At 50.0% G+C, this 22,942-nt stretch overlaps 2 protein-coding genes across 2 annotated transcripts in view; one reads left to right on the forward strand and one right to left on the reverse strand.

The window, feature by feature from the left end:
• Positions 1-15,171, reverse strand: part of SEC14L5 (SEC14 like lipid binding 5) — a 39,253-nt gene extending 24,082 nt beyond the window's left edge. The window contains exon 1 of the mRNA XM_007453452.1: positions 15,109-15,171. Coding sequence (XP_007453514.1) covers positions 15,109-15,171 — 63 coding nt within the window. The remainder of the gene's footprint in view (positions 1-15,108) is intronic.
• Positions 15,172-15,900: 729 nt separating this feature from the next.
• PPL (periplakin) overlaps positions 15,901-22,942 on the forward strand; it is a 58,350-nt gene continuing 51,308 nt past the window's right edge. The window contains exon 1 of the mRNA XM_007453651.1: positions 15,901-16,087. Coding sequence (XP_007453713.1) covers positions 15,901-16,087 — 187 coding nt within the window. The remainder of the gene's footprint in view (positions 16,088-22,942) is intronic.

Below are 22,942 nucleotides of genomic sequence, written 5' to 3' on the forward strand. Positions count from 1 at the left end.
GGCCTGTGGACAGTGACTAGTGCCTGTATTACCAAGACCACCGTCTTAACATGTGTTCTAGAGCAGTGACAACAGGAGAGCCTGAGCTATGACTTGGCAAATCACGTTTTGACTCTACATTTGAGTTTTTGCCCTGGGAAGGTAGAGTGGGCTAGCTTGGGGCATTTTATTTATTTATTTTTGTCTTTTATTTTTTATTTTATATTGGAGTATAGTTGATTAACAAAGCTGTGTTAGTTTCAGGTGTACAGCAAAGTGGTTCAGTTATACATATACATGTATCTATTCTTTTTCAAATTCTTTTCCCATTTAGGTTATCACAGAATATTGAGCAGAGTTTCCTGTGCTATACCGTAGGTCCTTGTTGGTTATCTATTTTAAATATGGCTTGGAGCATTTTAAAAGAAGATATCTTTTAGAAAAAAGCAATCGACAAAACCAACACCCCTTCATGATTAAAAACATAAAAAACAACACTCAACAAACTCGGAATAGAAGGGAACTTCCTCAGCCTGATAAAGGGCACCTACAAAAACCCCAGCTAACATCATACTCAATGGTGAAAGACTGACACTTTCCCCCTACGATCAGGAACTAGGCAGGGATGTCTGCTCTGGCTGCTTCCATGCAACATTGTCCTGGACGTTCTAGCCAGGGCAGTTAGGCAAGTAAAAGAAAGAAAAAGCATCCAGATTGGAGGATGAGAGCTCAATTCCAGAAGTGCCAGGGTCAGAGCCGCCGAGGGGCATACCAGCATCCGTGGCTGACTGTATTCAAGCAGGGTTTGCTCCAAGAGCCTGTCACAGCCACGTGTCCCAGAATCAAGGATCAAAGTGAGCTCCAAAAATAGTGCCGGCATCTGAGGACACACACCTCTTTCCCATCCCTCCTGGCTCCTGGCAGGGAGGCGGGACCACCCAGCTCAGAAGGGCAGAGGCGTGGGAGGGACAAGGTGCTCTTGGTGTCACTCAAGGTCCCACGAGGCCAACCCAGCGCATCGTCCGCCAGGGTCAGGAGGACAGGGCTGCCTCCATGTGTAGAGGCTGGTTGCTTTGTACAAACACCCCAGGGTTAGAATAACTCTCCTCAGGGGAGAATGCACAATGGCACTCCTGGGGGTGTAGCCTCAGGGCTGGCAAGGGAGGCCCCGTGAGAACTGTGTCTCCCCTACACATCTCAGGCCTCCTTGAGCCCTCCTTCAAAGGAAGGCATTTCTCCACTGAGGAAGGAGCTGCATAGCAAAGTAAGCAGAGCTTGGGGTGGGGTCAGGCGCCTGGCATGAAGCCCAGCTCCACCTCCAGGAGAAGCAAGTCCCTTCTTTTCTCTTAGCTGTTTCATCATCTGGAAAATGGGTATATACCAGGTTGAGTATCTCAGGCAGAGCCTGGAACATAGTAGGCACCCAGGGTTTTTATTCTCCAGGCAACAGGACTCAAATGGTGGCACAGTGCACATTTGCAAGAACTGCAAACAACACCCTCTCAGCCCCTTCTGAGCAGAGGGAGAGCCAGAGGAGCTGGGCTCTGCCCCACCTCTGTGATGGGCAGAGGGATGCTGACCTTTTTTTGAAAGTTTATGGAGGGAAAAGGGTGCATGTGTCAGAACTGGTCAGGCTCAATTTGAGTTCCTGCTACCTTCTCACTGCATGACCTTAGGCAAGTCGCTTGCCCTCTCTGAGCCTCCATCTCATCATATATAAAATGGGCTGGTGGTAAGGATGTCACTAGATCACGTCTCAGAGCAGTTGGCACACAGTGAGGCCTCGACTCTGCTCCTCCAGCTGTGTGCCTTCTTCCATTTAATCCTCTGAATGGTGCCCTCACTTGACAAATGAGGAAACTGGAGCCCAGAGACACTAAGTAACTTACCCAATGTCACACAGTGCAATATGGTGAACCTGGATTTAAATCCCAAGCCAGCCCAGCCCCTGCTCCCTCAGGAACCCCTTGCTCAGCAGCTTGGAAACAGCCCAGGCATTTTCCCCCGGGGCCACGTGGTCTTGATTTCTCTACCCTCAGTCCTTCAACTCCTGCCAAGCAGTGGCCACACTGCCCCTGAGCATCTCCAATTCCTCTGTTCTGCAGTCTCTCTCCTGCTCCCCAGATGGAACGACATACTCAGAACAGGCCTGGATGCCCAGAACAAATCCCACTCTTATCTTACACTCCTTACTCTGTTCCACCATCCCACCTCCCACTGCAGCCTGTTTTCTCTGCTCCAGCCTTGCTGTTTTGGGAACATGCTGTCATAGGTTGAATTGTGTGTCATCCACCCCTAACAAAATTCATAGGTTGAAATCCTAACCCCCCCCCCCAGTACCTCAAGATGTGACCTTATTTGGAAATAGCTTTGTTGTGGATGTAATTAATTAAGATGAAGTCATATTGGAGTAGAGGGGAGGCCCCTAATCCAATAGGACTGGCATCCTTTTAAAACAGGGAAATTTGGACACACATACACAGACAGAGAGAATGCCATGTGAAGATGAAGGCACAGGTTGGGGTGAAGCCAAGGAACACCAAGGATTTCCAGCCACACTAGAAGCTAGGGGAGAGGTATGGAACAGATTCTCCCTCGCAGCCCTCAATAGGAACCAGCTCTGCCGACACCTTGATCTCAGGCTTCTAGCCTCCAGGACTATGAGGTAAAAAATGTCTGCTATTTAAGCCACCCAGTTTGTGGTACTTTGTTATGGCAGCCACAGGAAACAAATATACCCACCAAGCTTGTTCCTGCCACAGGGCCTTTGTACTTGCTGCTCCCTCTTCTTGGAACACTAATCAATCCACCTGACATCCAAGGGGGAGAGAGGTTTGAGTCACAGGGGCTTCCAGAGGGTAGGAGACCTGGATTGAAGGCTCAAGAGATGTTCTGGGGGCTTCCCTGATGGTGCACTGGTTGGGAGTCTGCCTGCCAATGCAGGGGACACGGGTTCGAGCCCTGGTCTGGGAGGATCCCACATGCCGCGGAGCAACTGGGCCCGTGAGCCACAACTACTGAGCCTGCGCGTCTGGAGCCTGTGCTCTGCAACGGGAGAGGCCGCGAGAGTGAGAGGCCTGCGCACCGCGATGAAGAGTGGCCGCCGCTCGCCGCAACTAGAGAAAGCCCTCGCACAGAAACGAAGACCCAACACAGCCATAAATAAATAAACAAATAAATTTAAGAAAAAAAAAGAGATGTTTTGGCTTCAGGGACTCATCTGTGCCGGCCCCCCTTCCTGGGACATCCTCCCCTACCTTCATCCCTGCAAAGCTGCCTCCTGTACTGTTCTCTGTCCTGTTCATTTTCTTGGTAGCACTTACGGCACCTTCTAACCATATACTTGCTTGCACATGGCATACCCAAGGCCTGGGCTACATGTTTTTTTGCGGCACTGAACTCAGACCTGTGCCCATCTCAGTTCTTGGGCTAACTAGGGCTAACAAAGAAAAGCTGACGGGCAAGGAAAGAAAGAATGCAAACTTGCCAATGGCCCAAAAAGCCCGAAGAAAGGGGTCCAGGGAGAGGAATGACAGGCCGTTAGTGCAGTGCACACAGCCAACTGAACTTCACCAACTTCCTGTTGTTACAAACCTCTTGTTGGAAGAATCCTGTCTGGCACCCCCAGATAACGGCGGAGCTGATCAGCAGCAAACGGGCTCTTGGACACAGCTTTCCCTGACTGTGTGAGGGAAGGCACTGCTCTTTCAACAATGGTGCCACCCCAAGCACTGTGGGGACCCCAGAGCCCAGGCTCCATCTGGAAGGCAGGGGGCCCCAAAATAAGGAGTCTACCCCAGTGCTAATTCTCCAGGGTCAGAGGCTGTCAGCCAGAGATTCCCTGGGGTTGTGACGGCTGGTGTCGGACACCGTTGTTATGGTGACATTTACAGAGGGCTGACTGCACCATTTTGTCCTCATGACATCCCGTTGGGATGGAAACTAGTACTTCCCCATTTTACAGATGAGCAAGTTGAGGCTCAAGAAGGCAGAGTGACTTGCCCCTGGCATCACAGGGCCAGTAAGTGGTGGGGTTGGATCACAGGCCCATCTGACCCAGCCCCCAATCCTGAACCTCCCAGTCCTGCCTCTCAGTGGACATTGGCTACATCACAAATGTCAGTGTTTTGGAAATCCTGAATCCTGCTGGCCCAAAACCCTCAGATCAGGGGCCCTTTGCCTTTGGCAGGTGACAGGGTCTTACAGGATCAGGTAGTTCACAGGACCCTCCCTGTGTTGGAAACCAGCTCACACAGATAGTTTTATCCCTACCTGAGAGCCTCAGGCGCTGACTGCTATCCCCACAAATCAGGCCTGAGCTTCTCCCAGCTGGACAAACACATGCTGTGGCCTCCTCGGGGACACAGGGTAGCAGAAGGATTTGGTTTCAGCCCTTCCGCCAAGTGATTGGAGAGGGACACCCACACATGCCAGCTCAGAAAGGGAGCTGGTCCAAGGCCCAGTACCTGCCCAGGCAGGGACAGGGCTGGGGCAGGCAGAGGCCAGTGGAAACTTCTACTGAAGGTCTCCTATGAGCTGCCCATCCTGCAAAAATCCACATCAACACACTAAGCATGTGGAAAGGGGAGCCTAGATTCCTAGCCAGACTTGCCCATTTCCAGGCTGGGTAACCTTGAGCACAGTACTTCCTGTTTCTCCCTGAGAACGTGATTACTCTGCAAAGGGAAGTCATCATGAAACCTCCCAATGAATGCTCAGCTGTGCCTCTTTCCTTCTTTCCCGTGTCACAACTGCTGAAGTAAAAAGTCATCAGCCCCGGGCTTCCCTGGTGGCGCAGTGGTTGAGAGTCCGCCTGCCGATGCAGGGGACACAGGTTCGTGCCCCGGTCCGGGAAGATCCCACATGCCGCGGAGCGGCTGGGCCGGTGAGTCATGGCCCCTGAGCCTGCACGTCCGGAGCCTGTGCTCCGCAACGGGAGAGGCCACAGCAGTGAGAGGCCTGCGTACTGCAAAAAAAAAAAAAAAAAAAAGTCATCAGCCCTGAATCCCTAGTGCTTAGCAAAATGCCTAGCATGCGGTCGACACTCAATAGCCATTACATGATAAAGGAGTAAAGGACAGTGTAGCTTAGCCATGAAGGGTGTGGACTCTGGGGCTTGGGTTTGAATCTCTGCTCTGCTTACTACCAGCTCTGTAGCCTTGAACAAGTCATCAAGCTCTCAGTTCCCTGCTTCCTTCATTTGTTAAAAGGAGAATAAGAAAAGTAGCTCCCTTACTGAGCCATCAGGGGAATAAAGGAGTCTGTTTTGGTTAAGTGCTGAGAACAGTGCCTGGCACACGGTTCGTTCTACATAAGCATTTGTTCAATAAATTTAAATTTTAAAAAAGAGTGAGATTCTATAAAGTACAGAAAAGCTATTTCTGCTAATCACTTGACAGCTGCTCCCTCCTCCCCTCCCCTCCCTCCTTCCTTCCTGCTCTTCCTCATGCAAATTCAAAGGAAGCTGGAATGCTGCTTACCCCAAACCTTCCGCCAAAAGTGGGAAAAGAATATCCAAACCACACCAACATATTCTAGGCCAACACTTCACCTTCTCTTTCCGTGCTGTAGGCTGGACTTGGCACTGACAACCGTGACCATTGCACAAAGTGTACCCTCCCTGTCACACTCCTCAGGGGACTTTCTTGTCCACCCCCAGCTTCCCCCACAAGCCTGGGAGACCCCAGGACAGACGTATCAATCCTCTCAGCTCCCCCAACTCTTTTTTTAAATTGCGATATAATTCTCATACCATAAAATGCACTCTTAAAAAGTGTACAGTTCAGGGACTTCTTTGGTGGTCCAGTGGGTAAGACTCTGCGCTCTCAACACAGGGGGCCCAGGTTCGATCCTGGTCAGGGAACTAGATCCCACCCGCACCTAAGAGGCTGCATGCCACAACTAAAGATCCCGCATGCCACAACAAAGATCCTGCGTGCCTCACCTAAGACCTGGCGCAGCCAAAATAAATTATTTTAAAAAATAAAAATAAAAATGTACAGTTCAGTGGATTTTAGAACATTCACAAAGTTTTGCAACCATCACCACTCTCTAATACCAAAACGTCTCATCACCCCACAGAAACCCCACACCCATCACAGTCATTGCCCTTTCCCCCCACCCCAGCCCTAGGCATCCACTAATCCACTTTCTGTCTCTGGATTTGCCTTTTCTGGACATTTCATGCAAACAGAATCATACAATACGTGGCCTTTTGTCTGGCTTCTTTCACTGAGCATTATGCTTCTGAGGTTCATCCATGTTGTAGCCTGTGTCAGTGCTTTATTCCTTTTCACAGCTGAATAATATTTCATTGTGTGGATCCCCCAGCTCTTGGCAGAGTTGCTCAGAGTTGCTGAAGGAGCTATCAGACACCCGATGACAGTAGTTACATCTCCGCTGATGAAGGCAAGCAGACATGGGTGAACCAGGGCAACATCACTCTGGAACATTTTGAAATGACTGCTGTATACAATCTATAGAAACAGCTGTACCCAGCTGGCCCTGGAGCTGAGAAACCTGCTGCTATTCTAGTCAAAGGCAGCTCAGGAAACAAAACAATGGAGACAAAAGAGTCAGAAGGACCCAGGGGGCAAGGCTGGGATATGGTGAAGTGGCAGAGACAACGCAACGCATGGGGTTTAGACACTGCCTCTGCCACCTGCCAGCGGGGTGACCTCAACTTAGCTTCTCTGAGACTGTTTCGTCAGAAAGAAAAGGATGATGATGATGACAATGATATTGACTCTGTAAGGTTTGCTGAAAAGATTAAAGGGAGATAAGGTATGTGAGGCATTTAGCACAGTGCCAGTCACCACATAGATTTCTTTTTTTTAATGGACAAGGGTAAACCAACAGGTTCTTGAATTGATATTTGTACACCCATGTTCACAGCAGCATTATTCACAGTAGCCAAAAAAGTGGAAACATCCCCAATATCCATTGACAAATGAATGGAAAAACAAAATACGGTCCAGCCATGTAGCGGAATATTATGCAGCCATAAAAAGGAATGACATACTGACACACACTACAACATGGATGAACCTCGAAAACATAATACTCAGTGAAAGAAGCCAGATACAAAAGGACAAATACTGTATGATTCCACTTATATGAGGTCCCTAGAGTCATCAAATTCATCGAGACAGAAAGTAGAATGGTGGTTGCCAGGGACTGGGGGAGGGAGAGAACAGGGAGTTAGTGTTTAATGGGGACAGAGTTTCAGTACGGGAGGATGAAAAATTTGTGGTGATGGATGGCGGTGATGGTTGCACAACAATGTGAATGCACTTAATGCCATTGAACTGTACCCCTAAAAATGGTTAATTTTGTGTTATGTATATTTTACCACAGTTTTTTAAGAGGGTAAGCCATCTTCTGGATGGTTTATAGCCCTACCAGATTGTGATTTGGAGTAGGATATCATGTCTGTGTTTATTTGTTTATAGTCAATGCCTCTGTCTCTAGGTCTGTTTCCTTCCCCACTGGATTCCCCAGCGGCCTTGTAGCACACCTGGGACACCATAGACACCCAGCCAATATTTGCTGAAGGAGGGAAGGAAGGAAGGGAAGGAAGGAAGGAAGAGGAAGGAAACCAGCCTCCCTTTGCCTGGCTGGGACCTGGTGTCCTCGTGAGGTCATGCCAGGGGAACGTCTGGCCTCTCTGGCCCTGCGGGAATGTGTAGCCCCTCCGCTGGGCCAGGGCACTGCACAAAAGCCTGCTGTGGCTTCTTACCCACTTTTGGGGAGCGGAGTGGGGAACAATTCTCCTGTGAACATGCTCTGCACCCACGGACTTCCGGGATCAGCTGGTACCCCTGATGGTTCAGGGAGAGGCAGGGCGGCAGTGAGGCCAACCCAGGGTGTCTTGACACTTAGTGCTATGTCAGGATCATGATGGGAGGGAAATGCTATTTTATTTTTATTTTTATTTTTTTTATTTTTTATTTTTTTTATTTTTTTTTTTCCTTGCGTTATGCGGGCCTCTCACTGTTGTGGCCTCTCCCATTTGCGGAGCACAGGCTCCGGACGCACAGGCCCAGCGGCCATGGCTCACGGGCCCAGCCGCTCCGCGGCATGTGGGATCTTCCCGAAACGGGGCACGAACCCGCGTCTCCTGCATCGGCAGGCGGACTCTCAAGCACTGCGCCACCAGGGAAGCCCTATTTTTATTTTTTTATAAATTTATTTATTTATGGCTGCATTGGGTCTAGAAAGCGGCGAGCAGGGGCTATTCTTCATTGCAGTGCACGGGCTTTTCATTGAGGTGGCTTCTTTTGTTGTGGAGCACGGGCTTTAGGTGCGTGGACTTCAGTAGTTGTAGCACGCAGGCTCAGTAGTTGTGGCACACGGGCTTAGTTGCTCCGAGGCATGTGGGATCTCCCCGGACCAGGGCGCGAACCCGTGTCCCCTGCATTGGCAGGTAGATTCTTAACCACTGCGCCACCAGGGAAGTCCCGAAATGCTAATTTAGGTTTTCTAAGTGTCTCCGAAATGCACCCAGCCTTGGTCAACTCTGCTTCCCCAAGCTCTCCCCACCTCTGGGATGGAAATCCCCCCTCCAATCCACTTTCCACACCTTCCCAAGCTCCCAAAGTCCTTGAAGAAATGAACTGACCCCACCAGCCACTTTCTAAATCACAGGGGCCCAACTAAGCCACATTCATTTCTTCAAAGAAACAAGTTCTGCCCCAATTACAAATCCTGCTACATGACATTGCCTGGACACTCTCTCTCCCTCCCTCTCTCTCTCTCTCTCTCTCTCTCTCTCTCTCTCTCTCTCTCTCTCTCTTACAAACACACACACACACACACACACACACACACACACACACACTCTGCAAGCTCTATGAGGGCAGGAAGGGATCATGTCAGGAGAACCAGGTCAAGACAGAACGAGAACAAGACAGACCAGGTCTCCCCCTTTCTGAAGCTTAATGCAATGAAAAAGACCCATATAAACAAATAAACAAGCAAATTCCATATAAACAAGTAGGCAAGCAAATTAACAGAATAATGATGCATTTCAAGAAGTGCTAAGAATCACCTAGTCTGTAGCTCCTGCAACCTGGCACAGTGCTTGGCACACAGTGGAAACTCAATAAATATTTGTGGAATGCATACATGCAAGAATTAACGCATGCATAAACTAATGAATGAGGGCCTAAAGTTGATTTCAGGGCCCTCTGAAATCAGATTACTTTGCTGGGCAGTGGATCACCTCCGTTCTCCCAGCCCAGATCAGAGCCCATCAGGGCCCTGTAAGAAATCCAGGGTGGAAAATGTTGCTTCCCTTAATCTGTTAGCAACGGGATCAGATGACAGGCTCCAGGGAACTAATTTAAACTCATTTAAATAAGGCCCCAGCTGCTTTATTAAAACTACATCCATAACAACGATTCCAACTTTAACTGCCTCCTGTTGGTCTGGACTGCAAGGATTTACCTTCAGAGGCTGCTCCTTATTAATAACCCACTTGCTAAATTACAAGCTGTTTATCAATACAAAGTCCAGGTCTTTAAATATTTTAACACTTAATTGCTACCAACAGCCCTCACCTCTATAACCTTTCCTCCGGATGAACAGCCAGCCTGTTGCTTAGGAAGTTATCATGCCGTCTTCCTTCTTTGAGCCCCACAGGGACCCCTGGGCAGTGGACGGACAAGAGGTAGCCAGGTTATTTCTGAAGCCACCTCAACCACTGGCACACAGATGTTTACTGAACGTCAGAGACAGAATCCAGGATGTCTGGCTGCGAGCTCAGGCTATGGGGTCAGTTTCCCTAAATTCAAATCTCTGCCATTTACTAATGATGCCATTGACTGAGAGTTATGGGCTGAATCGTGTCCCCCCAGAAAGCTATGTTGGATATCTAACCCTGGGTACATCAGAATGTGGCCTCATTTAGAAATACGGTCTTTATATAGGTAATCAAGTTAAAATGAGGTCATTAGGATGTTCTTATAAATCCAAGATGACTGCTATCCTTGTAAAAAGGGGAAATTTAGGGAATTCCCTGGCGGTCCAGAGGTTAGGACTTTGCACTCTCACTGCTGAGGGCCCAGGTTCAGTACTTGGTCGGGGAACTAGGCTCCCACTAGCTGCACGGCATGGCCAAAAACAAAAAAAAGAAGAAATTTGAACATAGAAGTGCACACACACAGGGAACATACCATGTGAAAGTTGGAGTTATGCCACCACAAGCCAAGGAGCTCCAGAAGCCAGGAGAGAAGCCTGGAGCAGATCCTTCCCAAGAGCCTTCAGAGGGAACACGACCCAGCTGACACCTGGATCTTGGACTTCTGGCTTCGAGGACTGGGAGGCAATACATTTCCGTTGTTCTAAGCCACCCAGTTGTGATGCTTTGTTACGCAGCCTTAGCAAACAAATACACTGACACAGGGACAGTCTCCTTAACCGCTCTAAGCCTCAGTTTCCTCTTCTGCTGCAGCTGAGGCTACTATTAAAGTACTTGCCTCTGAGCTGGCCTGAGGGGGTGGGCACACAGAGTGTTCGTTAAACCTTTCTGGACTGTTGTGATCAGCTGCCCTCCAAGAAGCCAGGGACTGTAGGTTTTGGCTCTGCTCTCCTTTGCAGGGTTCTGATGGGGTGTGGACATTCCAGACACAAACCTGATGGTAACTGCCCCATGGGACGGCTTACTCAGCCCAGAGGCCACCCCAATAACTTCAGATCCTCAGCCCTGAGAAACAGCAGAGCTCATGGTTGGAGATGTAAACTCTGGAGCCAAACTGCCTGCAGTTAAGTCCACACCTGCCATGTGTTCACTGTGTGGCCTTGGATAATCCATTCATCCTTTCTGTGCCTCAGTCTCCTCAACTGTAAAATGGGGTTACCCAACGAACCTAGCTCATGGGGTAGTTCTGAGAAGCACATGAGTTAATATTTGAATGGACTCAAAACTAGTAGGTGCTGTGTACATGTTTGTTAAATCAAATTTAAAATAGAATCTGCCTAAATATTCTAAATAACAACCACCATTCACAGCAGGGGTTTCTTTGGAAGGAATAGGTCCACACAAAAACTTGTGCATCAGTGTTCACAGCAACGTTATTCATAATAGCCCCAAATTTGAAACAATCTAAATGTCCATAGGCTTGTGAATGGATAAACAAATGTGGTCTATCCACATAACGTGAATATTATTCCGCCACAAAAAGGGTTGAAATACTGATAGATTCTACAACCTGGATGAACCTTGAAAATATTATGCTAAGTGAGAGAAGTCAGTCACAAGAGGCTACATAGTGTATGATTTCATTTATATGAAATGTCCAAAATAGGCAAAACCATAGACAGAGAGTAGATTAGTGGTTGTCAAGGGCCAGGCCCGATGGGGAAGTTTAAGAGATAATGATTAAAGGGTATGGGGTTTCTTTCTGGGGTGATGAAAATGTTCTAAAACTGACAGTGGTGATGGTTGCACAACTCTATGAATATACTAAAGACCCTTGATTTGGACCCTTTTTTTTTTTTTATCATCTCTATTGGAGTATAATTGCTTCACAATGGTGTGTCAGTTTCTGCCCTACAACAAAATGAATCAGTTACACATATATACATATGTTCCCATATCTCCTCCCTCCCGGGTCTCCCTCCCTCCCACCCTCCCTATCCCACCACTCCAGGCGGTCACAAAGCACCAAGCTGATCTCCCTGTGCTATGTGGCTGCTTGATTTGGACCCTTTAAATGGGTGAATTGTATGGTAGGTGAGTTATAGCTCAAAAAAGCTGTTAAAACAATAAATGATAATAATACACTTAAGGGATATTTCATGAGCATTAAACAACATGCCAGGCTCTGTCCAGGTACACATGTCCCTTCACTTAATCCTCACTTCAGCTCTCTGAGGAGCAGAGGCCTTTATTATCTCCATTTCACAGGTAAGAAACTGGAACAGGGACCCAGCCTGGAGGATCCGGCTCGTAACCTCCACCCATTCAGGAGAAGAGCCCAGATGAGCTGGAAATCATTCACAACAGGCTGTAGGCTGACCAGAGAGTGGCCTTCAGGGCTCAAGTAACCACAGTCCACAGTCCAAAACATGGTCTTTGTGTTCTACATACTGGGATCTCCACAAAGACCCCCCACCTTCGGGGACCCCACATTCAAAGGGACAAGGGATTCTCTCCAACCCTGGATAGGCAGCTGCCTCCATTGTCTTAATTGTATTCCTCTGCTTACCAAGATAATACAAGCTCATTGTTTTGAACCCAATAATACAGAATACTATCAAGAAAGGAGAAAGCAAAGGTCCCTAGAATTCCATCCTTCAGAAACAGAATTCACGTCAAGGATTTTGGCCCAAGGAGAGAGATACCCACTCAGTGGATTAGTTACATTTTTGAAATGAAAGAGAGAACTCATTTTTTTTAAATTTTAATCTGGATCTAGAAAGGTTGCCTTAGTACTATTTTATAACCAATTCCACAAACCCAGTTTCAGTGGTTTGTGAACTTCAGTGGTTTGGTGGATTTCTGAAGAAGTGAAGGGATGCTTTCATTCTCAAGTCAGTTTTGTTAAACAGAAAAACCAAAAGCCAGCTTGTCTGGTCACTCGGATGTGGTCAAAATAGCTGAGTTCATCCGAAACTTCCCTGGCATCTGACCCAAACTGAGGGCAAGTGTTTAGCTGAGAAACAAAGACCGACATTAAGTGCAGAAAAACCCTTTTGTGCCTGCACAGCGAGCAAGTTATGTTGAGTTATGCAGCTATTCTGGGGACAATGATGTTTTGTAAACAGTCGGCAAAGTGGCTTTGTCGACAATGTTGGGGCGGTTTGGGGCCCTTTCACCAACAAGGACTGTATGGAGATAAGGCGACACAGTATTTGAAAAATACAAATGACAAATTAGTACAATACAGATAATAAATATCTGAAAACTTTTGTTTCCTGTTGTACCCACAAGCATTTATCCATCAACCCCTAGAGATCGTTAACAGCTAGGGGAGTAAACTGAGTCAATTATGGAACTCAAAGCTGACAAAATACACTTCACATATTCCAATAGTCCTATTAATACAGTCTTAAGTGCTAAGTCTTAAGTCTTAGCAGGCATTTTTATTTTAAAATGCAATGATTGTAAATATTTTTTTGAGAATCCTAAAGATACTAAATTAAATTTACATTTATTAAGCCCGTGCAATAATAAAAATTTGCTAGTTTTCCATTCTATAGTCATTTGTCTCAGCTTCTTGGCTTCATGGCTTTCTGGGCCATAGGTTATCCCAGAAAAGTGGGGACAGTGTCTCTCTTCTACTGAGTGAATGAATGAATGAATGAATGAGTCCTAGGGTCAGAATATGTGAGCTGTCTGGAGCCTTAGACAGAGGATGATTATTTATATTTAGCTGCCATTTATTGTCCACTAAGTATAGACCAGGCCCTGTGCTGGCCACCTCCCCTCCCCCACCCCCCCACCACACATGCACTATAATCACCTCCAATCCTAATTACAACCTTATGCGGTGCATATAACCAGTCCTATTTCACAAAGGAAGAAATGGGGGCTCAGAGAAATTCAGTGACTTTCTAAAGACACACAGCCAGAGCACACAGGCAACGGCAGGGACGCAGCACTTCTGACTGCACATCCCTAAGTCTCTGGGGTGTCCCACCCCCATTACAAATGAAGGAAAGTCACACAGCCACAGAAAAAACACAATAACAGTAACAATAACAGTAATAGCATTTGGTCTGTGCCAGACCTTGTACTGGGAGCTTTACATGTAAAGCTCAATTAATCCACAACAGACCCCCAGATTTGGAAACCATGTAATCCTCATTTTAGAGATGGAAAGTGCAGGCTCAGAGAGGTTAAGTAACTTACCCAAGGTCACCCAGCTTGTCAGTACAAGCCCAGGCCTGCTCCTGCTTCTTTCCTGACCTGGAACCATCTACACATTACAGCATGACATGTATGCATTACTGCAATGATGCTTTTTCATCTTTTATGTGACATACGTAGGTAGATTTATAGAATAGGTTAGGGGAGGACACACACACAGAGCTGTCAACTGATATCAAAGTCCTCGGAAAGAAGGCTGGGATTAAGCAACCAAGGGTGGGATGAGGACAATGGGGGTGGATTCTGGTGTTTCTTACACTTTCAGTACAATCACTTAAAACACCATGTGGTGTAATAACAGGGACAGCTGCATTTAGTGAGCACCTACTGTGTCCCAGGCACTGAGCCAGAGGCATCGGGCACTATTTCACTCACTCCTCACCACAACCCCATAGCACTGCCTCTGTTTTACTGGGGAGGAGAGCTCTGAGAGGCAGAGTGATTGGCACCAAGAAGGAAACCCACGTCTGCCTGTCACCAGCACCTGCCCCACGGTGCACAGACCACTGATCCAGGAGCGCCTGGGAGACAATTCTATGTTGCATAGTTAGACAACTGCTCTCAGACCCTTCCTGCCCACACGTGCCCCCTCTCCCCCTGGTCTCAGCTTCCTTGAAGGGGAGGGGAGGGGGTGTGTGAGCAGAGGGAGGGCATGGGGGGTGTTGTGGCCCTGGAATTCCCCCCTTGTCCCCGTGCAGGTCCAAGTCCGGCTCTACCTCTTCCTGGCCACAGAACTTAAGGCCATTCCTTCACCTGTCCGAGCTTTGGTTTAATGGAGGTAAAAATGAGAATAATAAGAGCTTCTGGGAATTAAACAAAACAACGTATGTAAACTTAGCAAACCCTCAGTGAATGGCTGCTGTCATCATCCTCATTAGAATATGTACCATTATTATTATTATTATTATTATTATTATTATTATTATTACTATCAGTACACAAAACGACAGCCAGCAAACAACTCGGCCCTTGATATCCTTGTTTTCTGACAAAGGAGACCAAGATGCAAACAGGTAAGCTTCAGTAAGGAAAAGAAAGAAAGACCTTGTGTTTGAGTCAGTGGGCAAGGGTTCTAGAAGTTATGGGGAAAGGTGGGATAGCCTGGTTGGAAGCTGGACCCACCAGCTTAGTGGAGTAGCTCATTAATTCCTTCTGATCTGGGGATCCAAGGGTCTCCGTCTCCCTCCCAATCATAGCTGACCTCTTGTTTCCCTCCAACTGTTACACAAGGGGCCCCAGGGTCAGAGGTCACTCACCGCCATGACCAACTCAAATGGGTACTTGTAGACACAGACAGGAGACTGGTACTTCTTCACCATGTTCTCGCAGGACCACCAGCGGAAGCCAGCCAGGCAGGAATAGGGCACAGAGCCTGGGTGAGGGCATCTGATGAGGGAGCAGCTCCCTCCACGGGAAGCAGGAACTCTGCCCACTGCTCCCCCAGCAAGGGGCAGGCCCATCCCTCTGGCCCCATCCGCACATCTCCCAGCCCTCAAAGCAAAGGGGCCGATGTGATCCCCAAATTACTTTGGGCCATGCCCCAAACACTTGCCCTGTCCATTACTCAATGCCCCAGACCACACTCACTCCTCAGGAGCAATCAGTACCCCCAAACGTTCCTCCACCCTCATCCTGAGGGTCCCCGGAAAACCCCATAAAGCCACCCACCTGGAAACACACACATTCGCAGTTCTTACACTCCCACAGTTCATTCACCCACTGCACCCCACAGCTTACCATGGGTGTCCCGACCCTGCAGTCCCCCCAAGAATCATTGCACCTGCCCTCCCATCTTCCTCCAAGACGCCCTAACATACGCACACAGTCTTCACCAAATTTCATACGCACTGTCTCTGCCACACACGTGCACACATGCACGACTCCCCTCCCACACGGGACCGCCCTTGCATACGCACTCAACTTTGCACACACGCCCAGCTCCCTGGAGCACGCACCTACTCAACTCCATGCTCGCACACAGCATCCCCTCTAGAATGCGCACAGAGGTTCACACACACGCACACACACTGATGCATGCGCCCACACGCATGCATGCACAGGTCCCCCGAAGCCCCGCTCACCCTAGCCCTCGGAGTCTCCGAGACGCAGCCCCGCGGCAGCACGGAGCTGAGCCCGCCCGGATCCCCCGCGGCCGCCTGGCCCAGAGCGCAGCACCTGGGGCGGGGCGCAACCGCGATTGCTGGACCCTGCAGTCCGGGCCGGCGATCGCCGAGCGTGGGGCGTCCTGACCAGCACACCCTGCGTCCGGGCCGGTCAGGGAGGGGACTGCGGGAGCGGGGAGCGCTCCAGGACCCAGGACAGTGGAGATCCCGGCCTGGCCTGGCCCCGCCCCCGCCCTCCCATTCCGCTCAGCCCCGGCCCCGCCCAGATTTACCCCCTGGACAGGCCCCGCCCCAGACTGGCCCCACCCCAGCCTTAGCCCCTCCCTTCATTTTACGCATCCTTGTTTGACCACGCCCCCACCCCGGCCCTTTCTCCAGACTGGCCACTCCTCATGCAGGCCACGCTTCCATAGGGTCCCGCCCCTAAAGCACGCAGCCTCAGGGGTGGCTCAGCCCGAGGAAGACCCCGCCCCAAGGCTCCAACCCCAGACTAGCTCTGCTCCCAAGAGAGCCCTTGCCCCGCCCAGCCCCGCTGGCCCTAGTACAGTTCACGTTTGGCCCCTTCCCTAACTCGGGTCAACCCCCTCCTCCTGGGCTCTGAGTCTGCTCCCTCCACTGGCTACGCCCCAGAGCCCTTTTGGCCCTGCCCTAAGACGCCAACGTGCATCTTTCATTCACATGCTTGCTTTTACAGAGCTCCTGCTAAGTGTCAGGCCTTTCTAGGCGCTGGAGAGTCATCAGTGAACAGAACAGGTAAAAAATCCTTGCCCTCGTAGAGTTTACATTTCAGTGGGGGAGACAGACATTAAATAAATAAGGCAAATATATAGTAAATATATAGTACTATGTGAGATGGGGGAAAATACCAAGGGAAGGGATTCAAGAAGCGAGCGGAGTGAGGGTACAACGTAAAACAGGGTGGACTGGGGCTTCCCCGGGAGGGTGACGATTTCCCATCCTTCTCACTTTAGCTCACAAGTAAACCCTCCCGGCCCTCCCAGGATCCCGGGGACCGAGCCTTCCTTCCATAGCCCTCCCTTCCCTCTCCCCATCTGTTTGTCCTGGAGGAGCCAAGAAGCTGGCTCTGGACAACCTTGTCATCCGTGTATTCATTCACTTGACATTTACTAAGCACCTACTATATGCCATCACTGTGTGACTTCACCCATTTGCAAGAGGGAATCAGACAAGCTGCCTGCCCTTGCGTGGCCCACAGTTCTGGGCAGGGAGAGTGTGTACAGGGAGACAGACAGCGCTCTGTTTATCAAATATATGGTTGCAGCTTGTGACAAAGAGCCCGTTTGCTTCCTTCCTAGCGTGTGTCACACTCTGTAATCACCTTATTTATTCATTCATTTTATTTATTTGTAGGTCTGACCCAGGAGACTGTGAGCTTCGCAAGGGCAAGAGACCGTGTCTGTCTTATTCATCTACCCCACGTCCGCAGGATCTTACTGGGGACATGGAACACGGTAAGTACTCTGCGTTTTCTTGGTTAAGGTTATCAAGAATGGAAATGGGGCACGCGGTTCCCATCCCTGCCACAAGGTGGCAGCAAACGACAGTCCATGGCTCCTGGGGTCGCCACCAAGGGGAATTGTCGAGGAAGATGGGAGTCCGGGGTGTATCGCTGGACCCGGGGTTCATCAGGGAAACTCATGCTCCTCCTGGGCGTCAGTGCAGGACGCGTAGTGAGCATTCACACTGTTGGCCGTTGTTACAGCACGAAAGGCATTGAGTTGGCACAAAGTAACCACAAATTGGGATGTTTACACCTGGAAAGGTGGGGCGGAGCAATCTATCCCAAACTCTCCAACTCCTAAGACTTCCCTCAGCAGGGTGTATGTTGAAATCCCGTGCACTGCTCGAAGAGCCTGGGAACGTGCTTGTTTAACACGCTCCCCAAATGGTTCTTCTAAGCGGACAGGCCTGGCAGTGTGGGGGGATCTTGGAGGTCATTCATAGCGCCTGGGGATCCCAGGATGCTTGGAGTAAATGCCAGCCCTGGGGAGGGAGCCGGTGCGCTCTCGTAAGTGGGGGAGGTCCGCTCGCAAGAGCTCCTCCCAGTTGTGGGCGTGCTCACCCTCCTATTATACTTTTCCACCCAGGCTGAATCATCCTAGCCACCCCACTCATGTCTTCTTGGCCACAGAAGGTGGCAGCTTGGGGGAGTAGGAGCTGGCGTGGGAGATAAAGGGGTTGGGGGCAAGAAAAGTCACGAGGAGCAGAGGAGAGGCCCTGAGACTTCGGGGAGGCTCCAGGTCTCCTGGCTACCATCAGCGCTGCCCCTGCCCGCAACCGGTGAGGAGGCCACTGGGTTGGGGGGGGGGGGAGGGGTGCGACCGCTGCGTGGGTACAGAGAGCTCAAAGTGGAAAATGGGGCCTAGAAGGAAATGAGAGCCTAACTCCCTCCTCCTCCAGCCAAGAGAAGCGAATTAGTAATAGCACCACCTGCCACGTGCTTCCTATTCTGTTTTCCTATCATCACTCCTACGGTTTGAGCACTTACTTGGCACGTGCTGTATCAGGCACAGTTCGAAGGCTTTACAAACATTCACACATTTAATCCTCAAAAATAACCCCTGCAGGGGCTTCCCTGGTGGCGCAGTGCTTGAGAGTCCGCCTGCCGATGCAGGAGACGCGGGTTCGTGCCCCGTTTCGGGAAGATCCCACATGCCGCGGAGCGGCTGGGCCCGTGAGCCATGGCCACTGAGCCTGCGCGTCCGGAGCCTGTGCTCCGCAAATGGGAGAGGCCACGACAGTGAGAGGCCCGTGTACTGCAAAAAAAAAAAAAAAAAAAAAAAAAAAAAAAAAAAATAACCCCTGCAGTGATGAAAATGTTTTTGCACTCCACAAAGGTGGTGGTTGCACAACACTGCGAATGCACTAAATGCCACTAACTTGTATGCATTAAAATGGTTAATTTTATGTTCTATAACTATACCTAAATTAAAACAAACAAAGCAAAAAACCTTTTAAGGCCAAAACTCTGTTAATCCTTGTTATAAAGACAAGGAAACTAAGGCACAGGGAGGTTGAGTAACTTGCCCTAGGTCACACAGCTAGTAAGGAACTCAAACCCAGGACTTCTTGCCCCAGGGCTGCAGCGGAAGTACCCAGAAGATGTGATTTCCCAGGCAGAGCTGCAAAGATATCCAGGCATCCTGGTTCGGGACTGAGGAGGTACCAAAAGAATGGGCTGATTCGATGGGAATACTTGGAGGCATGAAGTCAGTCTCAGGGGCAGGACGTTCAGCCTCTATCTGCCGCTTCCTTCTTGCCCTGTGAGAATGACCGAGCCACAGCTGCCTTTTGGTATGGTGGGTTTTGAAGACTCCAGAAACCACCTCGCATGTTTGAATATCTTCCCACAGTTGGGCCACTGCCACAGGAAATTCAGCCATCAGTAATGCATTTATTTGAGTAAAACACTGGGCCCAATCCAAACACAGATGCCCCCAGAAGGCATCCTGCAGGGAAATGTCCTCGGAAAGCTTAATGTGACACCGTGGGGAGGGGGCAGGGGAGCTGGTGGGGAGTGAGAGGGTCCAGAGTCCAGACCCTTGTGGGGACACAAGTGGCCCTTGATCTGGGCCCTAGAATACATAAAGGCCTGGGGAGGGTGCTGAAGCTGGAGAGAGTGGGACATTTTTTTATTATGATAAAACATACATAACATAAAAATTACAAATTTTAAACATTTTCAAGTGTACAATTCAGTGGCTTTTAGTACATTCACAAGGCTTTGCATCCATCACTGCTGTCTAGTTCCAGAACATTTTCATCACTCCAGAAGAAAACCAATACCCATCAAGCAGTCACTCCTCCTTCCTCCCTCCCCCCAGCTCCAGCAACCCTCAGTCTGCTTTCTGCATCACATCTCATTTGTCCTGGGCTGCTCCTAATCCTGTTCCTTCTTCCTCCTCCCAAGAGCAGAGCTCAGAGACCTCCTAGATTGGGGACCTTCCAGGGCCATCAGGATCATTGGCAGGGTGGCCATGTACAGGTGTGCAGGTTGTAGCCTGCACAACTCTGTGTGGTTGTCCTGGTCACTGGGCAACTTTAACTGAGCGGAGGCTGAGTCCAGGGGAGCCTCACCCAGAGGGCCACACAGCCAGGCCCCACCCACCTCAGCCCCCAGCCCACCCCCAAGTGCAGTCACTTCCACACAGGCAGGCGCTACATGTGGAGTTGGGGTCCAAAGGCAAGTAAAGCCTCTGAGCCCCAGGAGCTCTCAGTGAGGAGGGGAGGAAGTGAAAGGAAGGTAGGATGCCCAGGGGAGTCAACAGGGAGCTAGGGAGGGGGCTGGGCGGCAGAGTGGTGAGCGCTGGGTGCCAGAGTCAGGTTGGCCTGGGTGTGAGTTCTGGCTCTGTTACCTTCCAGTGTCCCTGCAGTGTATATGGCTGCAGTGTCCCCTCCTTTAACATGGGGATAATGCGGAAATTATTCAGCCTTAAAAAAGGAAGGAAAGGTTCATGGATGACCCTTGAAGACATTATGCTCAGTGAAAGAAGCCAGACACAAAAGGACAAATATTATACGATCCCATTTATATGTGATACCTAGAGTCATCAAGTTCACAGAGACAGAAAGTAGAAGGGTGGTTGCCAGGGCACAGAGACGGAGAGTGGGGAGTTAATGTTTAATCGGTGCAGAGTTTCAGTTTTGCAAGATGAGAAAGTTGTGGAGATGGATAGTGGTGATGGTTGCACAGCAGTGTGAGTGTAATTAATGCCACTGAACTTGCACTTAAAAATGGTTAAAATGGTAAATTTTATGTTATGTGTATTTGATCACAATAATAAAAAAAAAATCACATTGGAAAAGTCTGAAACAAAATAGTGGTAAATAGTGCCAGCTTGGAGAGAGGGTCCGTCTCCCATGAGACTCTGTTGAGAGCATGGCATTGAGATGGAAGGGGAAGGAGACACCCACTCCCTGACCCCCTACTCTCCCACCTCCACCCATGACCTTCCTTTGGCCCAGAGTCACCATGATGGTGGCAGATCAAGTCCCCTGTGGGGAAGGGAAGAAGGGACCCCATGTATGAATTTCCCACTGCTGCTGTAACAGATCAGCACACTCTTTTTTTTTTTTTTTTTTTTGCGGTACGCGGGCCTCTCACCGCTGCGGCCCCTCCCGCTGCGGAGCACAGGCTCCGGACGCACAGGCTCAGCGGCCATGGCTCACGGGCCCAGGCGCTCCGCGGCACGTGGGATCCTCCCAGACCGGGGCACGAACCTGCATCCCCTGCATCGGCAGGCAGACTCAACCACTGCGCCACCAGGGAAGCCCCAGATCAGCACACTCTTTAGTGGCTTAAAAAACAACACAAATGTATGATCTTACAATTCTGGAGGTCAGAACCTGAAATCAGTCGCGCTGGGCTACGATCAAGGTGTTGGCAGTGATGTACTCCTTCTGGAGACTCAGGGGAGATTCTGTTTCCTCGCCTTTTCCAGCTTCTGGAGCCTGTGTTCCTTGGCTTGTGGCCCCTTCCTCCTTCCACAAGCCACATCTCTCTAATCTCTGCCTAAGTTGGGCATCCCATGGCCTTCTCTGCTGATGTGTCTCTGTCTCCAGTCTCCCTCTGCCTTTCTATTATAAGGACTCCTGTCACTGGATGCAGGGCCCACGGTAAATCCAGGATGATCTCATCTTGAGATCCTTAGTTTAATTACATCTTTAAAGACCCTTTTTCCAAATAAGTTCACATTCCCATGTTGCAGGGGGTTAGGACTTGGACTTGTTGTCTTTGGGGGACCACCATTAGCCCACTGCAGGGCCCGGCTTGCGACTGTACCCTGGGTTGATTTGCCTCTCCTGGGGTGCCCTCCCCCATGTCCCTGCTCCTGTGCCCGAGGGTCACTTCCAAAAGCAAAGCCCCTGCACCCAAGCTCTGTGTTCAGGGAGACCTGGGCCAGGACCGCTGTGGCCTCTGACTCCTCTAGGTTGAAAGGATGAGTGTCGCTCTTGCCTTTCAGCAGATTAGATGTTACGCCAGCCCCCCATCCAAGTCAGAACAGCGCCGGGAGTAGGGACTGGCAGAGGAAGAGGTAGGGCTGCGATTGCATTGAGTCAGAGGTCTGGGAGGGATGAAGGAGCCTGGCCCATGGTGCTGGAGACGGCACTCCAACATCAAGAGGTCAGCTCGGGTCATGATTCTGCCCACCAAGCTGGGTCAGACCAAGGGGCTAGGGGCAGACAGCCTCAGGCTCCGAAAGCTAAACTTGGCCTCTTCAACAGACCCCAAGTGACCCCCACAGCTCAGTCCCTGAGGCCCTAGCTGCCCAACCAGCCCCTACCCCAAGCTGCCCCTGCTTTGAGGAGAGGCCAGGGTTCCAGGCCATCCACTTCTCCCCTCTGCCTGGGGCCACCCAATGTGACAGTCACCAGTCACAGGCAGCTATTTATTTATATATTTGGCCACACTGCACAGCATGCGGGATCTTAGCTCCCCAACCAGGGAACAAACCCACACCCCCTGCAATGGAAGTGCAGATTCCTAACCACTGGACTGCCAGGGAAGTCCCAAAGGCAGCTATTTAAATTAATTAAATGGATATGAACATGTCATATATTCATGTAAATAAAAAATATAAACAACAAAATTAAACATCCAGTTGCACGAGCCACATTCCAAGTGCTCAATAGCTACATGTGGCTCGTGCCTCCCTTAAAATACAGAATGTTTCCAGCATTGCAGGAAGTTCCTTTGGCCAGGGCTGCTCCGAGTCATCCCTGGACCAGCAGAGGCTGCACCCTTTCTTGGGAAGAGGATGAACTGGGTGGGTGTGGAGTAGGGACCCCAGGGCCAGGAGGAGGGGGTGTTTGTCCAGAGCCGGCTTGTGTTGACTCATCGGTTCCGAGGCCTGAGCCCGGGTGAGGGATTAAGACTGAGCCAGTGACCAGAGAATGGCCCGGGAGGGCAGCCTGTGGTGACTGGGCCTCCTGGGTCCAGAGCAGG

This window comes from Lipotes vexillifer, unplaced genomic scaffold, assembly GCF_000442215.2.
Source record: "Lipotes vexillifer unplaced genomic scaffold, Lipotes_vexillifer_v1.1 scaffold914, whole genome shotgun sequence".
NCBI lineage: Eukaryota > Metazoa > Chordata > Mammalia > Artiodactyla > Lipotidae > Lipotes > Lipotes vexillifer.